The sequence below is a fragment of the Engystomops pustulosus genome, chromosome 2 (genome assembly GCF_040894005.1).
Source record: "Engystomops pustulosus chromosome 2, aEngPut4.maternal, whole genome shotgun sequence".
Classification (NCBI taxonomy): domain Eukaryota; kingdom Metazoa; phylum Chordata; class Amphibia; order Anura; family Leptodactylidae; genus Engystomops; species Engystomops pustulosus.
In genome coordinates this window covers 63,467,438-63,483,307 of record NC_092412.1, presented here as the reverse complement: position 1 = coordinate 63,483,307, position 15,870 = coordinate 63,467,438, and the positions used below count along the sequence as shown (strand labels likewise).

Below are 15,870 nucleotides of genomic sequence, written 5' to 3'. Positions count from 1 at the left end.
ATTCTTGCACAATCAATGCTTGCATTTCGTCACAATTTGTTGGTTTTTGTTTGTCCACCCGTCTCTTAATGATTGACCACAAGTTCTCAATGGGATTAAGATCTGGGGAGTTTCCAGGTCATGGCCCCAAAATCTCTATGTTTTGTTCCCTGAGCCATTTAGATATCACCTTTGCTTTATGGCAAGGTGCTCCATCATGCTGGAAAAGGCATTGTTGATCACCAAACTGCTCTTGGACGGTTGGGAGAAGTTGCTCTTGGAGGACATTCTGGTACCATTCTTTATTCATGGATGTGGTTTTAGGCAAGACTGTGAGAGAGCCAATTCCCTTGGCTGAGAAGCCGGCCCACACATGAATGGATGCTTTACAGTTGGCATGAGACAAGACTGGTGCTATCTCTCCCCTTGTCTTCTCCGAACAAACTGTTTTCCAGATGTTCCAATCGGAAAGGGGAGTCCTCAGAGAAAATGACTTTACCCCAGTCCTCAGCAGTCAAATCCCTGTACCTTTTCCAGAATATCAGTCTGTCCCTGATGTTTTTTCTGGAGGGAAGTGGCTTCTTTGCTGCCCTCCTTGACACCAGGCCTTGCGCCAAGAGTCTCCGCCTCACAGTGCGTGCAGATGCACTCACACCAGCCTGCTGCCATTCCTGAGCAAGCTCTGCACTGCTGGTAGCCCAATCTCGAAGCTGAAACACTTTTCAGAGCCGGTCCTGGCACTTGCTGGTCCTTCTTGCATGCCCTGAAGCCTTTTTGGCAACAATGGAACCTCTCTCCTTGAGTTCCTTGATGATGCAATAGATTGTTGACTGAGGTGCAATCTTTCTAGCTGCGATACTCTTCCCTGTTAGGCCAGTTTTGTGCAGTGAAATGATGACTGCTCGAGTTTCTTTAGAGATAACCATGGTTAGCAGAAGAGAATCAACGATGCCAAGCACCAGCCTCCTTTTAAAGTGTCCAGTGGTGTGATTCTTACTTAATCATGACAGATTGATTTCCAGCCCTGTCCTCCTCAAAACCCACACCTGTGTTAATGGAGTAATCACAGAAACGATGTTAGCTGCTCCTTTTAAGGCAGGCCTGCAATGAAGTTGAAATGTGTTTTGGGGGAAAAGTTCATTTTCTAGGCAAATATTGACTTTGTAATTAATTGCTGTTAAGCTGATCACTCTTTATAACATTCTGGAGTATATGCAAATTGCCATTGTAAAACCTGATGCAGTAGACTTTGTAAAAATTAACATTTGTATCATTCTTACCCTCTCTGCTGCTGTAACGCTGTGAATTTCCCCACTGTGGGACTAATAAAGGATTATCTTATCTTATCTTATTCTCAAAACTTATGGCCATGACTGTAGAAGTCCTATTGAAGTGAATGAAGTGTTGGCTGAGCATGTGCATTAGCACCATCAAAATCCATCATGATAAACCAGGGACAATTACTCATAGATCTAGGCTCTGGGACTGTGATAATCTTATATTTGTTATCCTTGGCCTTCTTGTACAATTCTTCTTGAATTTGTAAAATTATGCTAGTGAGCCTGAGGGGCTACCCTAGCCCCTTCTGTGTTCTCGTTTTACAGGCCGTTTCACAGTCTCCTCCTCCGCTCTATAGAAGACGATTACCACAGTCATGGTGCCTGGATCTATGAGTAAGTGTCCCCGGTTTATCACTATGAATTTTGTAGGTAGAAGGGAACTTCTGGGCCCTTAATGTTGAGATCACTGGAAACCCTAGTGGTAAGATTCCCAGGGATCTTGTGGATCGGATAGAAGTCTATATTGGAAAAATCCATGAAGGAGCTACATATATTCCTAGAGAAAATACTTCAATAACCTGGCATCTAAATGGGCAACACAGAAGAATTGTTTGGATGGACAGCACTTAGACGGCACTATATTATAACACTGTACAATATGAAACTGCAATATATTAGTGTGCATTAGGCCTAAATAAAACACACAAATTGGTTATATAGATATAACAGAACTGTGTCTACACTGTAGCTGGAATGATTTTCAGTGACAGATACTTTCTTTATCCCATTTACAGTAATTGGAAATATGCCAGGAAAAAACTCACACATTCTCTGCTGAAGACCTGTACTGTTATTAACGCTTGAGACGTCACATGTAGAACTGCGGGCACTTCAGTACTTCACACCAGATGAACAGAAAGCAACAGTCCTTTGTACAGCTTACATCATGAGCTCCGAGTTGTTGTTTATTGGCCCAAACTGATCTGCGAAATAGGTTTTCGAACAAAAGTAGCATTGATAAATTGAGCAGGGTTCAGGTATTTCGTTCATGTGACTTTTTGTCCTGAATTCCTATCCATTTAATTTTGTTAAGTAGGTTTTTACATTTTTGTTATACAACAAAGCACGTAAATGGAGTTCAGTACGAAATATAAAAGGGATTGTTTAAGAATAACATGTAGCAGAAAATGTATGCTAAAAAAATAAATTAATTAAATCCCCAAGACTCTAAGCTCTTATCCTCTGTGCCCTGGAGCAGGGGAATGGTAATCGGTTACATCTCACATGCTGTATTAGCGGGTAACATGTTATAGAGCAGATGCTGAGGAGATTACTGTATAGATAATGTCATATCTGTAGGCAGTATGTTATATAGCAAGGGGAGCCAAGCAGATTGTTATATAATTTTATGTATAAAGATTCAGTTTCATTTGTTTATTTTAACCCCTGCTATGTCTCTTAGCTGTATGCTGAGGGGTCCAGTAGGTGGTCTGGTTGTATTCTGTATTATAGATGACTGAGCATTCAGAGTTAGCTTATAATCACTAAATAGATAAAAGCAGAAACAGCACCTACCACCATACATGAAAGGCCAGCAGAATCCTGTGTATGGCAGTGTATACACTGCGAGGGGCTTACCTGGTACTGCTGTTAGACGTCACAACATCTATAACAGCAATATGATAACACAACTAATGTGAACATAGCAGAAATCCAATGTACATGTGAATTTGGAGTGTGGGTCAAGCCCCTTCTTCAAAGCCTGTCTTGGATCTAAAGAAGAGGGTTGACCCTGCACCACATGATCTAAAAGATTTAATAAAGTGCTTCTAAATCTCCAATGAAAAAGCAGAAAGAAAGAAAGAAAGGACAATTTACAAGACTCCCAGCTGTCTCTAAAAGATATTATTGTTCCATATACCTTATTAGGGTGCATGCCCACTTTATGCTCTGGAAACTGGCCGATGTGAATGTGGAAATGTATAGCTGACGCCAGCTTTCCTTTCGACAACTGACTCAGTTCTTGAAGCTTAAATGGTGCTAATCAGAAGATTTCTAGGCTGTCCAAAAAGAGGCAAACTCTTTAACTGATACAACATATCATTCTATCTTTAAAGGAAATCTATCATTAAAATCCATCATGATAAACCAGGGACACTTACTTAGGCACTGGATTACTGTGGTAATTTTCTTACATTTATCTATGGCCTCCTTCCTTCTAAAACCAACGTTTAAAATTATGCTAATAAGTATAAAGGCCTCTGGGGGTGTTACCAGAGAGTCTCAGTGCTGTAGCTTCACAGGCTGTTACAATGAGCAGAGTAAGTCTCCCCTTCCCCTCCTCCCTTTGCCTGTGTAGTCTAGCAGCATCAGGAAGTACAGGGGGAGTGGAGACCTGTTCTGCTCATTGTAAAAGCTACATCACTGAGGTTAGCATAATTAGCATAATTTTAAAAAGTTAGTTTTAGAAGGAAGGAGACCATGGATAAGTATAAGTATAAGATTACCATAGTAATGGTGCCCGGATCTATGAGTAAGTGTCCCTGGTTTATTTTTATTAAATAAGTTATTCCTAGTTTATTTCATAATCTGAAAACACATTCAGTAGAATACATTTTTTATGAAAATATAATAATTTGTAACTTTACAAGGAGGTTCCACCTTTGGGGACACTCACTTCATAAGTGGCAAATCCCTGATCTATATGTAATATTAGATCGATTCCTGAGGAGAAGCAGTTATCTGGTGCAGATTGGTCATTGACTGTATAAGAAGACATCCTCATTGGCTGGTTAGTCATGAGGCTAGAACGGGTAATGGGGATTTTAAGAGGTCCATTGGTGACTTGATGGGAATGTCCTCTATGTAATGATTCTGCTGCCCACAGCACTTGGCAAGGTATATGCAAATCCGTTTTCTAGGGTGTAAAAAGTAAAACTTATCTTCTAGTGCTACGTCAAATAAGGCAGCTCCCTCTACATCAACCAGGAATTTGATATTTTAAAAGGTACAGACTCCCAACTGCAGACTATAAACAAGGGTCAGGAATGAATGAATTTTTATTTGCAGGACACCTTTTAGGCGTATCTAGCCAAATTTAGTTATAAGCCATGTATGCTCTGCTATGACAGAGCACTAGGCAATAGCAATATGCTAAACCGTTTTCCAGGTCAGAAAATGGACAGCCATGCCTCGACTGCTACCTTAAATAAGACAGGTCTATCTATATTGATGTCTGACTTTTAAAAAGCCTAGTAACATGACATTTCTGAACAGCATGGATACAAAAAAGAAGTCACCAGAAGGTAGCAGTACCGAATCCTGCAAACAAAATAGTCCACATCATATTTTCAAACAAACAGGATTTGGGAAAGCCAAGGTTGAGAATGTATAATACTTAGTAGTAAACTGTCCACCAGAGCTCCAGCCAAATTTTGGCTCTGCATTAGCTAACAAATGGAATTTTCTGAATGTAAGACATCCTTTTACAAAGGGGTTAAGTTGTGTCTTACTCCGCTCTTGGACGTAAAGATAATAGATTCATAGATCTAATAACAATATGTTAAGAGACTGCTAGTTAATCATTACTCTAATCTAAACATTTAAAGGTGGAGCTTCCCAGGAAGGATACAATCACTTAATAAATGATGTTATATGAAACAAAAACATATCTCCACAATAGAGCTCTAGTCGTCTCTGCAGATTTTATGGAGTCCTTTGAAATATCTAGTAAAATATTTGTGCTGTAGAATAGGGTAATTATCACAGCATGAAAACTCAAGCCAATGTGTGAATCACACGCGTAAGCTATAGAAAGAATGAAAATAAATACGCCAATCTCTTTATGTGCTCCATGGGAGAAAGGAAAGACTTGCTTGTTTAGAAATTCTTTTTAGCTACATTCTTTGCACCAGGACAAAGGGACCGACCCGTTTTTATGGCTTGGAGAATCTTAGAAGGTGTTTGCCTTTGCATAAGAGGATATCCTGGGCTACAAGAGCCACAGCAATGATTGCAGCTTCAGGATATATAGGATCATTTCCTGAATGTGAGTGCTGCTAACAAGTGTAAAATAGCCCATGTCACTTGCTGCCGAGACGGAGAGAACTAAAGAGCTGGGAGTAAGACAGAACTCAATACTAAGTAATTGGTACAGTTTCTTCACAGGTAAGAACCCCTTCTAAATTATTAAGTAAACTCTGTTCTATTATACAAATGGTTACCGATTCTACATCTTGCATGTAGTATTAGTACACCCCTTCATTGCACTAATATGGTTATTACATCAGGTCTCTCCTGTTTCTGAATTTAAGACAAATAAGAAAAAATCTGCATTTGTGATATAAAGGTGGTGAATTACATTATGATTTACAGATCATACTGAGGTTTTCATGACAATTTTATGTATATGCAGCTTTATACCTTGATTTTTATGATTGTGTAATAAAGTCCACATTGATGTACAAATCATTGCTTATGGGTGTGTAACTACTGTATCTGCAGGGTATAGCCACTTTATAGACACAATGTTCTTACTGTGATGATTATTTTAGCTTTATACCACTCGTCTTCAACCTGTAGTTCTCCTGCTATTGCTAAACTACAACTCCCAGCAGGTTCTGACTAGTATTGAATGGGAATTGTAGTTTTGCTGATGATCTCTGCTTTATACTTTGTCACAACATTTGCAGTTTGCTGCAGTAACGCTTTCTAATTAATAAATAATAATTCTTTATTAATATAGCGCACACAGACTACGCAGCGCTGCACAAAGCTTGTCAAATTGGTCATAAACTAAATATAGTCTAATAAAGCCATTTAAATAGACAGTGCAGTAGACTGTTTTCCAAATGCGCCTGGGTGAAAAATATCACTGTATGGCACCATCACACGTCTCCATTGGATGTATATATCCCAAGCCCCTGTACCAGAGAGACTTTTAACAAGAGTTAATAGAAGTATTTATAAAACTCACAAAATTGCAATATATAGATTTAATTGACGACATATTCCGTATTATATACAACCACAGTTGCCATTGCAGCAGGTGCTAACGGGACCCGTACCACATGGCCTGGTTCACTTGACATTCATTGTAAAAACCAATTGCATTTGCATCTTTAAAAGATGCTAATGCAATAGATTCCAGAAACGTCCCTGAAGGGCTTCTTCTCTATATGGATCAGATGGCACAATGATGTCATTAACCCACCTGCAGAATTCACTGGACACTGGCTGAAAGAAACGGTGGAAGAGGACCGGGGAGAGTGGTAGAAGGAAGTACTAGGGCTCTGTATACAGTATATTCATTTTGGAGTACTCCATGTATTTTATTTGTATGGAACTGCATGTATTTCATTAGGAGGCAAAGCATAAATTTCATTTGGAGTCAACGCATTTGGAGGTATTTTATGTGGGAGTGCTGCATACATTTCATAAAGAAACACTGCATGCATACTATTTGGATGTACTTCATTTGGGGGTACTGCATCATTTCCATTCGTAGGTGCTACGTGTATTAAATTTGGAGGCATCTGGAGACATATATTTAATTCGGATAACTGAGATTGGTTCTAGTGCAGTACTTTTTGCAGACTGATTTTGATAAAATCCTATACCACAGAGACACAAGCTGTGATATCATTGTCACCATTATCTACACATTTCATCTTTTACTTACTGTACATAGAACTTCTGCGTCTCCCTCCATAGATAGCAGAAAGACCTGTATAAAATACAACAGAGAATTGTCTATGTTACATGGAGGGATTGATGAACGCTTAGCGCAAGCCAAAATGCGTCTGGTGTGGATGCTACTTTGTTTATGTTTGGTTTTGAAGTTGTATTCCCATTTCAGCAAATGTATCTTATAGTTTATATTATAAAATGTTTCCAACATGCTTTCTGCATCAATTCCTCACAGTTTTCTAGAACTGTGCTTGCTGAGAAAGCTTCTATGTTTATTTCCAGTGGAGAGAAATCTGACCATGGTCACACAGGTGCACAGCTGGTTATATCACACAACTCTGATTACTCTCTATAATACCAATGATCCGTGCATCTGTGTGACCATGGTCAGATTTCTGTCCACTGGAAGTAAACATTGAAGCTTTCTATAGAATTACAGCAAGCAGAGAAAACCATCAGGAATTGACACAAAGTATATTGGAATATTGTATAACTTTTTATAATACAAACAATACCATTTAATTGCAGAAATGGGAATACCCCTCATAAATAAAAGAAAATCTTCGCTACCTAGAGGTGCTGGTATTATTGTCTTTCTCATATAACTATCATTGCATCCACAAGCAAAAGGGAACAGAACGCATGAGCCAACACAGGGTGGATTGTCAGAAGTCCTATGTATGGAAAGAATGTGTTTGTGAGTGGAGTGAAAAGTTCTTTATGTGTCCCAGTCATTTATAATTATGCCTCTGGCCTGAGAGATAAGAAATTAAAAGAGTAAAACAAATATACTTCTCCAAAGGCTCCATTGGAAGCCTTCATTATCTGGTGCTGAAGTCATGCTCATTCTGCATGTGATTGCTGAGCTAAACCTTGGTTCAAGCAGATATGACCACTAAGGACAGGGATCACATGTAGAATGAACATCCACACTTTTGATCCAACAGGACCTAAAGCAATGGAGACCTAAAGCACTGGAGACAGAGATGACATGTAGAATGAACGTCCACACTTTTGATCCAACGGGACCTAAAGCAATGGAGACTGGGAGCTGCAGCGGGAGCCATATTTTATAACGTAAAACGTGTAACTTTAGGGGTCTTTCCAAGAATGGATGAAACTGTAAGAAGTACTTGGCACAGGATAACGAAAGCCTTGGAGTCAAAGGCAACCCAAAACAATTCAAACATAAGCAGCTCAAACAATAGCTTGTGACCCTAGTGATGGACGAACGGAGGACATTGATATCCTCAGAATAGCAATGGAGTTTAAAGCAATGGCCAGAGCAGGGAGGAAAAGCCCCTTGTTTTGCCCTATTCATAACTTTGATTTGTGGCCCATGAAATACCAAATCAGCCCCTACATGGTGTGTGGTGGCAGTGATACATCATGATAGTTGGAGCACATGTAGCCTGCACATTTCTGTTTTTCTCTCAGCAATTAAATATTTCCGCACGTTCCCCTCTCCTGTGCTGTAATGCTGGGACTAGAGGGCCTGACCTCTCATTGTGGAATGCCTTGTGAAAATAACTCTCAAAGCACCTAACAGATATCAATCAACATGAAACATTTTTATCTTCCTTTTGAAATTTAGTTTCTTATTTTTTTATCTATGGAATGTATTATGGTTCTGTTATTTTAAGGGGCAGTGTTGATGATTATAGTACAACAGCTTTTATTATAGAACTATATATATGAAACATACATCCCATGTCCAATTCATATATCCATCAACTAGCATAGCAACAATTTGTCCAGGAAGCGAGAAAATGAAGGCCTAATTTTAACATTTTCTTTTTGGATATTAAATCCGAGGATGCAGGGGGCAAAGTTTTCTAATGTAGGTTTTCTTTTTAAATTACCTTTAAAAAATGTTTATCAGTGCTGATGATAACAGTAAATGTTACAATATACCTTATGAAAGTAAGTTGTGTTTAAACTAACAGCTGACAGGCAAGAAGCTCCTAATGCCTTAACTTCTTATAATCACTAGATAATTCAGCTCTGCAGATACGACTATCAAGTGAAATATTCACTATGTATGCAAGAATTTACTCTTTAGCCCCCTTTCCTTATCCATCTGTTTTGTAGGGACCTGAAAAGGCTTTCAGAAACACACTACTCACTGCAGGAGAAGAAAGTAGCAAAACATCGGACATTTGTGGGGTGTTTTTGCATTACGGTTGACATTTATGATTTTTGCTCATGAAAATATGTAGCATATACATTTTGAAAAAGTCAACCAAAAACTGTCTGATCACAGAGCATCCTACTGTTGAGGACTCCACAGCCTGTTCATCAAGGCTGGGCAAAATGGTTTTATGAGGCCAGACTAAAATACTTAGCTCAGTTCTAACCCTAACCTAATGTCCCCTCTCATTACACTCCATTCATAATGCCCCCTATCTCTCATCACTACCCCCATTCATTTATTATTCATTTGACTCCATTTATAAACCCCTATAAGAATAATCATTCTTTATTTATATAGCACCTACATATTACGCACTGCTGTAAAGAGCTTGTCAAATCGGTCCCTGTCCCCAGGGGGCTCACAGTCTAATCAACCTACCAGTATGTTTTAAAGTGCAAACTCTTTGCAGATGTTAACCTGGGTGGGACTTGAACCCAGGACTGCAAGGCTGTAATGCTACCCACTGAGCCACTGTGTGCCAAACCCTCTTATTATGCCCCATTCATAATGTCCCCTTTCATTATACCCATTTATAATGCCCCCTCTCCTTATACCACCTTTTAGAAAAACCCCTTTTTCGGTCCCCCTATTCCATCCTCAATTTTAGGGTAGTGCATATTTTAATTAAAAAAAAACAAAACACAATACTCACCTTTCTTCTGATCTCTCCGGTCCTCTGTCCTGTAGTAAAGCACCCATCAGCGGGCACCGTGCATAGCAGCAGAACAGGGATTTTTATTACTCCCTGCTCTGCCACTACACAATCAGTCAGCTGCAGCAGCAGCACACGGGCCAGGAGCACGAGTCCTGGATCTGGCTCTGGCAATCCGGGTAAGTATATTTGCCAGGCCCACGTAACCACCCCAACACAATCGCAATTGCGGAAGCCGATTATAAATACTTAAGGAGGCTGGACGTAGCCTGTGGGTCCCATCATGCCCGCCTCTGCTGTTTATGAATCTTCCAGAAAGTATTCCCCCGGAGTGACACTGTCTGGAAAACTGAACATTACAGAGAGATGCTATTTTAGATCTTGGTTAATTTATAAAAGATCATAAACAAACAACAACATCAAGCTTGAGAAACCAGGGGCTCTAACTGTAGTAATATTCTCAGATTTGGTATCCATGGTCTCCTTGCTTCTAAAATCAAATTATGTTAATGAGCCGGAAAGCTCCTGGGGTATGCCATGGATATTATGAATATTATCATAGTCCTTTTGTCATTCAGCACTGGTTAAGGTGTAGTCTTATACAGTAACTTGCATAACTCGAACAATTGCAAAAATTCTAACAATCCACAAGTTGAATCTTACAACCCCCCTTAATTTTCTTTATTCTTTCTAAAAAAAAAAACAAAAAAAACCAGCATTACCCTAAAATGTGTTTAGCTTCATTATGTCTGCACACATTATCATAAACTAATCGATGGATCTAAGCCCATTCTTATGGTCTACTAACTACAAGCCCAATCATTTCTGTGCATGCTGTCTTCTTTGATAGTCAACAAGAAAAAAAAAAAAAGATTCCCAAATGAAGGAATTTCCCTCATCCATCGCATATTTTGATTTCTGCAGAGACCCCAAATAATTGACATACCACAACAGTTCAAAGACAGGAAACTCCTTAACTTCCTTTTGGATTTGCTACTTAACACTTCACTAACCAGGGTATTCTGGACAATGCTCACATTTGTGACATTCTTTAAAAAATTGGAACAATTAAAAGTAAAAATTATGTAACACCCCCTACCAATATATTTTTTTAATATGCCTGACACTCTAAGAAGAATTCATGCTCTGATCATGAACATTAAGGGAAAGTTACCATCAAAATCCAGCATGATAAACCAGACACTGTGACTGACATAATACTCCTATATAAGTTATCCATGGCCTCCCTTTTTCAAAAATAAAAACTTTTAAAATGATGCTAATGAGTCAGAAGGGATCTGGCCGTAATACCAGAGCCCCTCCCTGCTGCAGCTACACAGGTTATTACAGTGTGAAAGGAGCCCTCCCACTGTGTGCTAAAACTTCCTCTGCTGCAGTTAGATTATATCAGGCAGAGACCGCATACCTTCCAACTTTTGTCAGAGAAAGAGGGATAAAAGATGCACGCCACTGAATTGTCTTTTTAACTAAGACACACCTTTTGTTCCACCTCTTAGGCCCCTTCCACACTTGCGTTGCAGATTACGTCAGAGTTTGATCAGGTTGCGATCAGGGTTTGGTCAGTGAAAAACGCACATTTTGCATCAGAGTGCAATCAGTTTTCAGTCAGTGTTTGTTCAGTGTCTCAGTGAAAGGACTCAGGACTGAGCTCTATCTTTTCTATGGCAATTGATGCGTGAAAAACGCATTGCACTTGCATTGCACTAGCAAGTGTCTCAGAGTGCAATGCATTTTTGATGCATCTCCATAGACTTGTATGGTGCGTTTTTCACGCGCATGACTTGCAAAAGTAGAGCATGTCGAGATTTAAACGCGCGTTAAAAAAACGCGCGTGTGTGAGTGAAAAAAAATGCAAGTCTGAAAAGACCCATTGGTTACAATGGGTCAGAGTGCAATGCAAGTTCTGCACATCAAAAGCACGCGCAGAAAACGCGTGTGAAAAACGCAAGTGTGAAAGGGGCCTTACTCCATCCCCACCCAGTAGTTTTCCCCTCAGTGCCCTCTATCTTACTCTCATATTGTGTCCCCCCAGCTCCGTCGCATTGTAGAGCCCCCTCATATTAAAGCCCTCTCTTGTTGTGCCCCCACAAGCAGCTTCCCAATTTTATTGTGAGCTCCCCCTATTGTGTCCCTCTTAAAGTGTCCTCTCAGTAAAATAAAAAACACAGATACTCGCCTTTCCACATTACCCCACAGCAGATCCTCTTACTTTGCATCTGCTGTGTGTAGCAGTAAAGGCTGCAAGCAGAGACTACATCATCACACAATGTCATCACCTGCTAACTCTGCTACATTCAGCTGAAGACAAAAACTGCTGCATGGAAAGGTAAGTATCCGTGCAACAACTCCCCGCATAGAGGCAGGACAGGACAGAGCCTGAATACCAGGACTGTTTCACTGGACTGGGGGTTCAGAGGTAAAAGGGGGAGGGGGAGACTGCTGGGAGAGCATGGGGAGGGAGAGACAGTCTGGAACTGGATCTACAGTAGGGGAGAGTTTTCCCACCTACACAGAATGAATGATTAAAAGATGATTTTCAAGAGATTTTCTGCTGATTTTCATGGAGGAAACAAAGTAGCCCAGATATCTTAACATTTAGCCATTAATAGATACAATAATAGCAGCTCTGTTCGCTGAAACTGTTGGCAGAGACTATAGCAGATTGCACCCGGATCTGTGAAGAGGCCCCCGGACAGTGGAATTTTAAGACCAGTTTTAAATAAATTCCCCCCATAGTATAATACACCAACAATTGTGTTTCTAGTATTCAATCTGCTCAGCTCCTCCTGCTATACTGTGAATACTGTGGCTATGATTGCGAGTCTATTGCCTCTTTGAAACCCATGACATTGTAAAAATACACTTTGAATTGACAGTTGAAATTTTTTTGTCCAAGATTTCACAGATCTTTACATATCCGAGTGCTGGATTAACACAAGTCTTACTTTTAATGCAATTTTATTGAATATGAGTATATAATATGACTTGGTGACACTTTTCACTTGCAGTTGTAGTTTAGGTTAAAAACTTAGTGAAGGTAATGTGTGTGTTATATAACTATCAGCTTTCTAAATGCTATTCCATGTCTTTCAGGCTCTATTACCATCACTAGTAATGGCTGATGAAAACTATCACAACCTTACAGAGCTTCTGGATTTTCTCAACAATACATATTCACTATGTGCACTTGACTTGGATGAAGGTGTAAAGAAGGTCTTCCTCTTCATTCTCTATCTTGTTACGTTTGTTCTTGGACTGGCTGGAAATTTGCTAGTGGTATGGGTCAACTGGCAGTCAAGAAGAAGAAAAAGCTCCATTAATCTTTACATCCTCAACATGGCGGTGGCTGACCTTGGAGTGGTCTTCTCTTTACCGTTTTGGATGTTGGAAGCAATGCTCGATTACACTTGGCTATGGGGAAAATTCCTGTGCAAATTTACCCATTACTTCTATTTTGCAAACATGTTCAGCAGCATTTACTTCCTTACTGCTCTGAGTGTGGACCGATACTTCACATTAACATCTTCCTCCATTTTCTGGCAACAAAACCAACAGAAAATCCGTATGGCTGTTTGCATAGCGATATGGGTGATATCAGCCATATTTCCCATACCAGAAGTTATCCATATGCAATTAGTGGATATCATAGACCCTGAATGTATGTTTATGGCACCACTTGAGACTTATGATGAATGGGCTCTAGCTGTTACCCTAATGACAACTATTCTTGGATTTCTCCTTCCTTTCATCATTATCCTCATCTTTAACGTGTTGACAGCCTGTCATATAAGGAAGTCCAGAAGACCAGAAAGCAACAGACATTGTCGGCTTATCTATGCCTATATTCTGACGTTCCTCCTCAGCTGGCTTCCCTACCATTCTACTCAGATTGCGCTAGTTCTACATGGATCCTACATTTATCTAAACTGCCATGCCACTGCTATTTTTTACTTCCTCTATGACATCATTGACTGTTTGTCATTGTTCCATTGTATGGCCAATCCGATACTTTACAATATTTTCAGTAAGGACTTTAGAGGCAGATTTATAAATGCAGTGGTTAAATACATTCCTAAGGAGAAACAAGGCAATGCCAACCAAGCTGAACCATCCACGTCCATCACAGATCATTCTGTTGTGATAACTGCAGAACCTGCTGTTTTGACAAATATAGTCCACGTCTCAGAAGATAAAGTCATGTAAGATTAAGCTTTTCTCTAAGTGATCGCTTCAGGTTTTCTCTTGATATGGTGTGGTATTATGCCTTTGTATTCCAAGATCCAAATCAAATCCAGTCCAATCTGTTACTTTGGCACAAGACTCCAGGTGATAAATCTGGAATGATCTATTTGACTCACTATTTTTATTACAATTGAAAGATCAACCATGAATTTTCTTTTCATGAAAATTAATTTGTGGTTCTTTTACATTTTAGAAGAGTCCCAATAAAAGGGTAAATCTCAGCTTTTCATGACTTGCATAGAAAAGGCCATAGCTTTGCCTCCAATTGGATGGTTAGGACTTGTACATCGAGAGAGATTTACCAGGGCTTGTATGCCAGTTTTCTGGTGTGCAAGCACTTAAATAATAGTAGTATCAAGATTATTTCCCCCTTTAAGTGACATATTAGGTGGCGCAAGGAGGGGGACATTATCGTACTCTTCCGCAAAGAGCTGTGTATTCCTTTTGTAGCCATGTTTGGCCAGGATGGAATACTGTGAGGACCCCTTTCAGATCAAGCCCCCCCCCCCCCCTCCCTGTTAAGGGATATAGAAATAGGGTAATCCTTTTATAACAAATCCCAAACCAAAGAGCAATCAGAAGCCATCCTTGGATCAACTTGTGTTTGACTAAGTTGCAGTTCACCCATCAGTATTAAATGTAAATATCAACTTTTCTGTATTAAGCCGTATTTATCACCTCAGCGAAGGACAACCTTAAGAAATCAATTGTACATACTGAATATTTTTTACGAAGTCACTGTATCATATATGTATAAGTGTATTTTCATTAAAAAGTTGGAAAACTTGCAGACTATAAATGATTTGTCTCAGTGTAATTCCTCAAATATCCTAACTTACAAACAAACTGTTAAGATTCATTTAAAACCCAATTATTTGATTCTGTAATTATTTACATTTTATAAATGAAAATTCATTATGCTCTTTCGTTAGCAGAACATAATTTTAACTCCACAGTTCTGGCATAAAATCCCACTTCTTTGCAATATCATAATGTGCACAATGTATTTCACTTCTAGACGGCCTTTGAAGAGTCAAATTGTTTATTAGTCTTCTCACTCTGGAGCTGCCCAACCATGTGTCAAACATATGCCCATTGCCTTCCCGAAACTGGACTTGTACACTATGTGAATTTACTAGGTTGATTTTTTTAGTAAGTGGATTCTCCATGCAGAGTCTTACACCCCTACTGACATTGGGTGTGAAAAGAGAGTATTTTTAAGTTGCAGGTCCTGTTTTGTAGCAAAAAAACTGTGCCCCCCATCTTGCTTCAGGTGGTGCTTCTTGAGGCAAGAGGCTCACCTCTCCTCATTGATGGTGCACCCCTGGTAAATTATGTATATTTAATGTATATTAAATTTGTTGGGCTGCGGTGCCTACACTCTCTCCCCACCCAGTACCCTTTTAAGTGCACAAATCTTTGCATCTCATTATCTGAAAACATACAGTATGTATAATGTTTAATAGCTGCAGCTAGTAAGCACATATGTACATAATGTTCAGAACTGTACACTGGGTGTATTCTCATGAGGGAATATGTTGGGGAGTTGATGTATACGCCTGTAATGTAAAGGATATGTTAATCATGATTTTGTTTATAAAAGACCCATATCTGCCCAAGCAACTTCCGTAACCTTAACCCCCCACTTACAAGGCGACATCCTTCCTTTCTGTTTACATCAATCCAACAGACTTTAGTCTGTAACAATATATGCTGCATTCAGAAACTATGTGAAACTCTGAGAAAGGCTTACATGTGGTTCATAGAGAAGCATAAACCTGCATGTAATAGAAGTGTTTATGAAGAGAGTTACC

At 39.5% G+C, this 15,870-nt stretch overlaps 1 protein-coding gene across 1 annotated transcript; it reads left to right on the top strand.

Annotated features, from left to right (window-relative positions):
- Nucleotides 1-4,789: 4,789 nt before the first annotated feature.
- On the top strand, nucleotides 4,790-14,846 carry GPR182 (G protein-coupled receptor 182). The gene is made up of 2 exons (XM_072134930.1): nucleotides 4,790-5,426; nucleotides 12,908-14,846. Exon 2 carries the CDS (start codon nucleotides 12,929-12,931, stop codon nucleotides 14,015-14,017), a length of 1,089 nt encoding a protein of 362 aa, XP_071991031.1. The 5' UTR covers nucleotides 4,790-5,426; nucleotides 12,908-12,928; the 3' UTR covers nucleotides 14,018-14,846.
- Nucleotides 14,847-15,870: the final 1,024 nt, after the last annotated feature.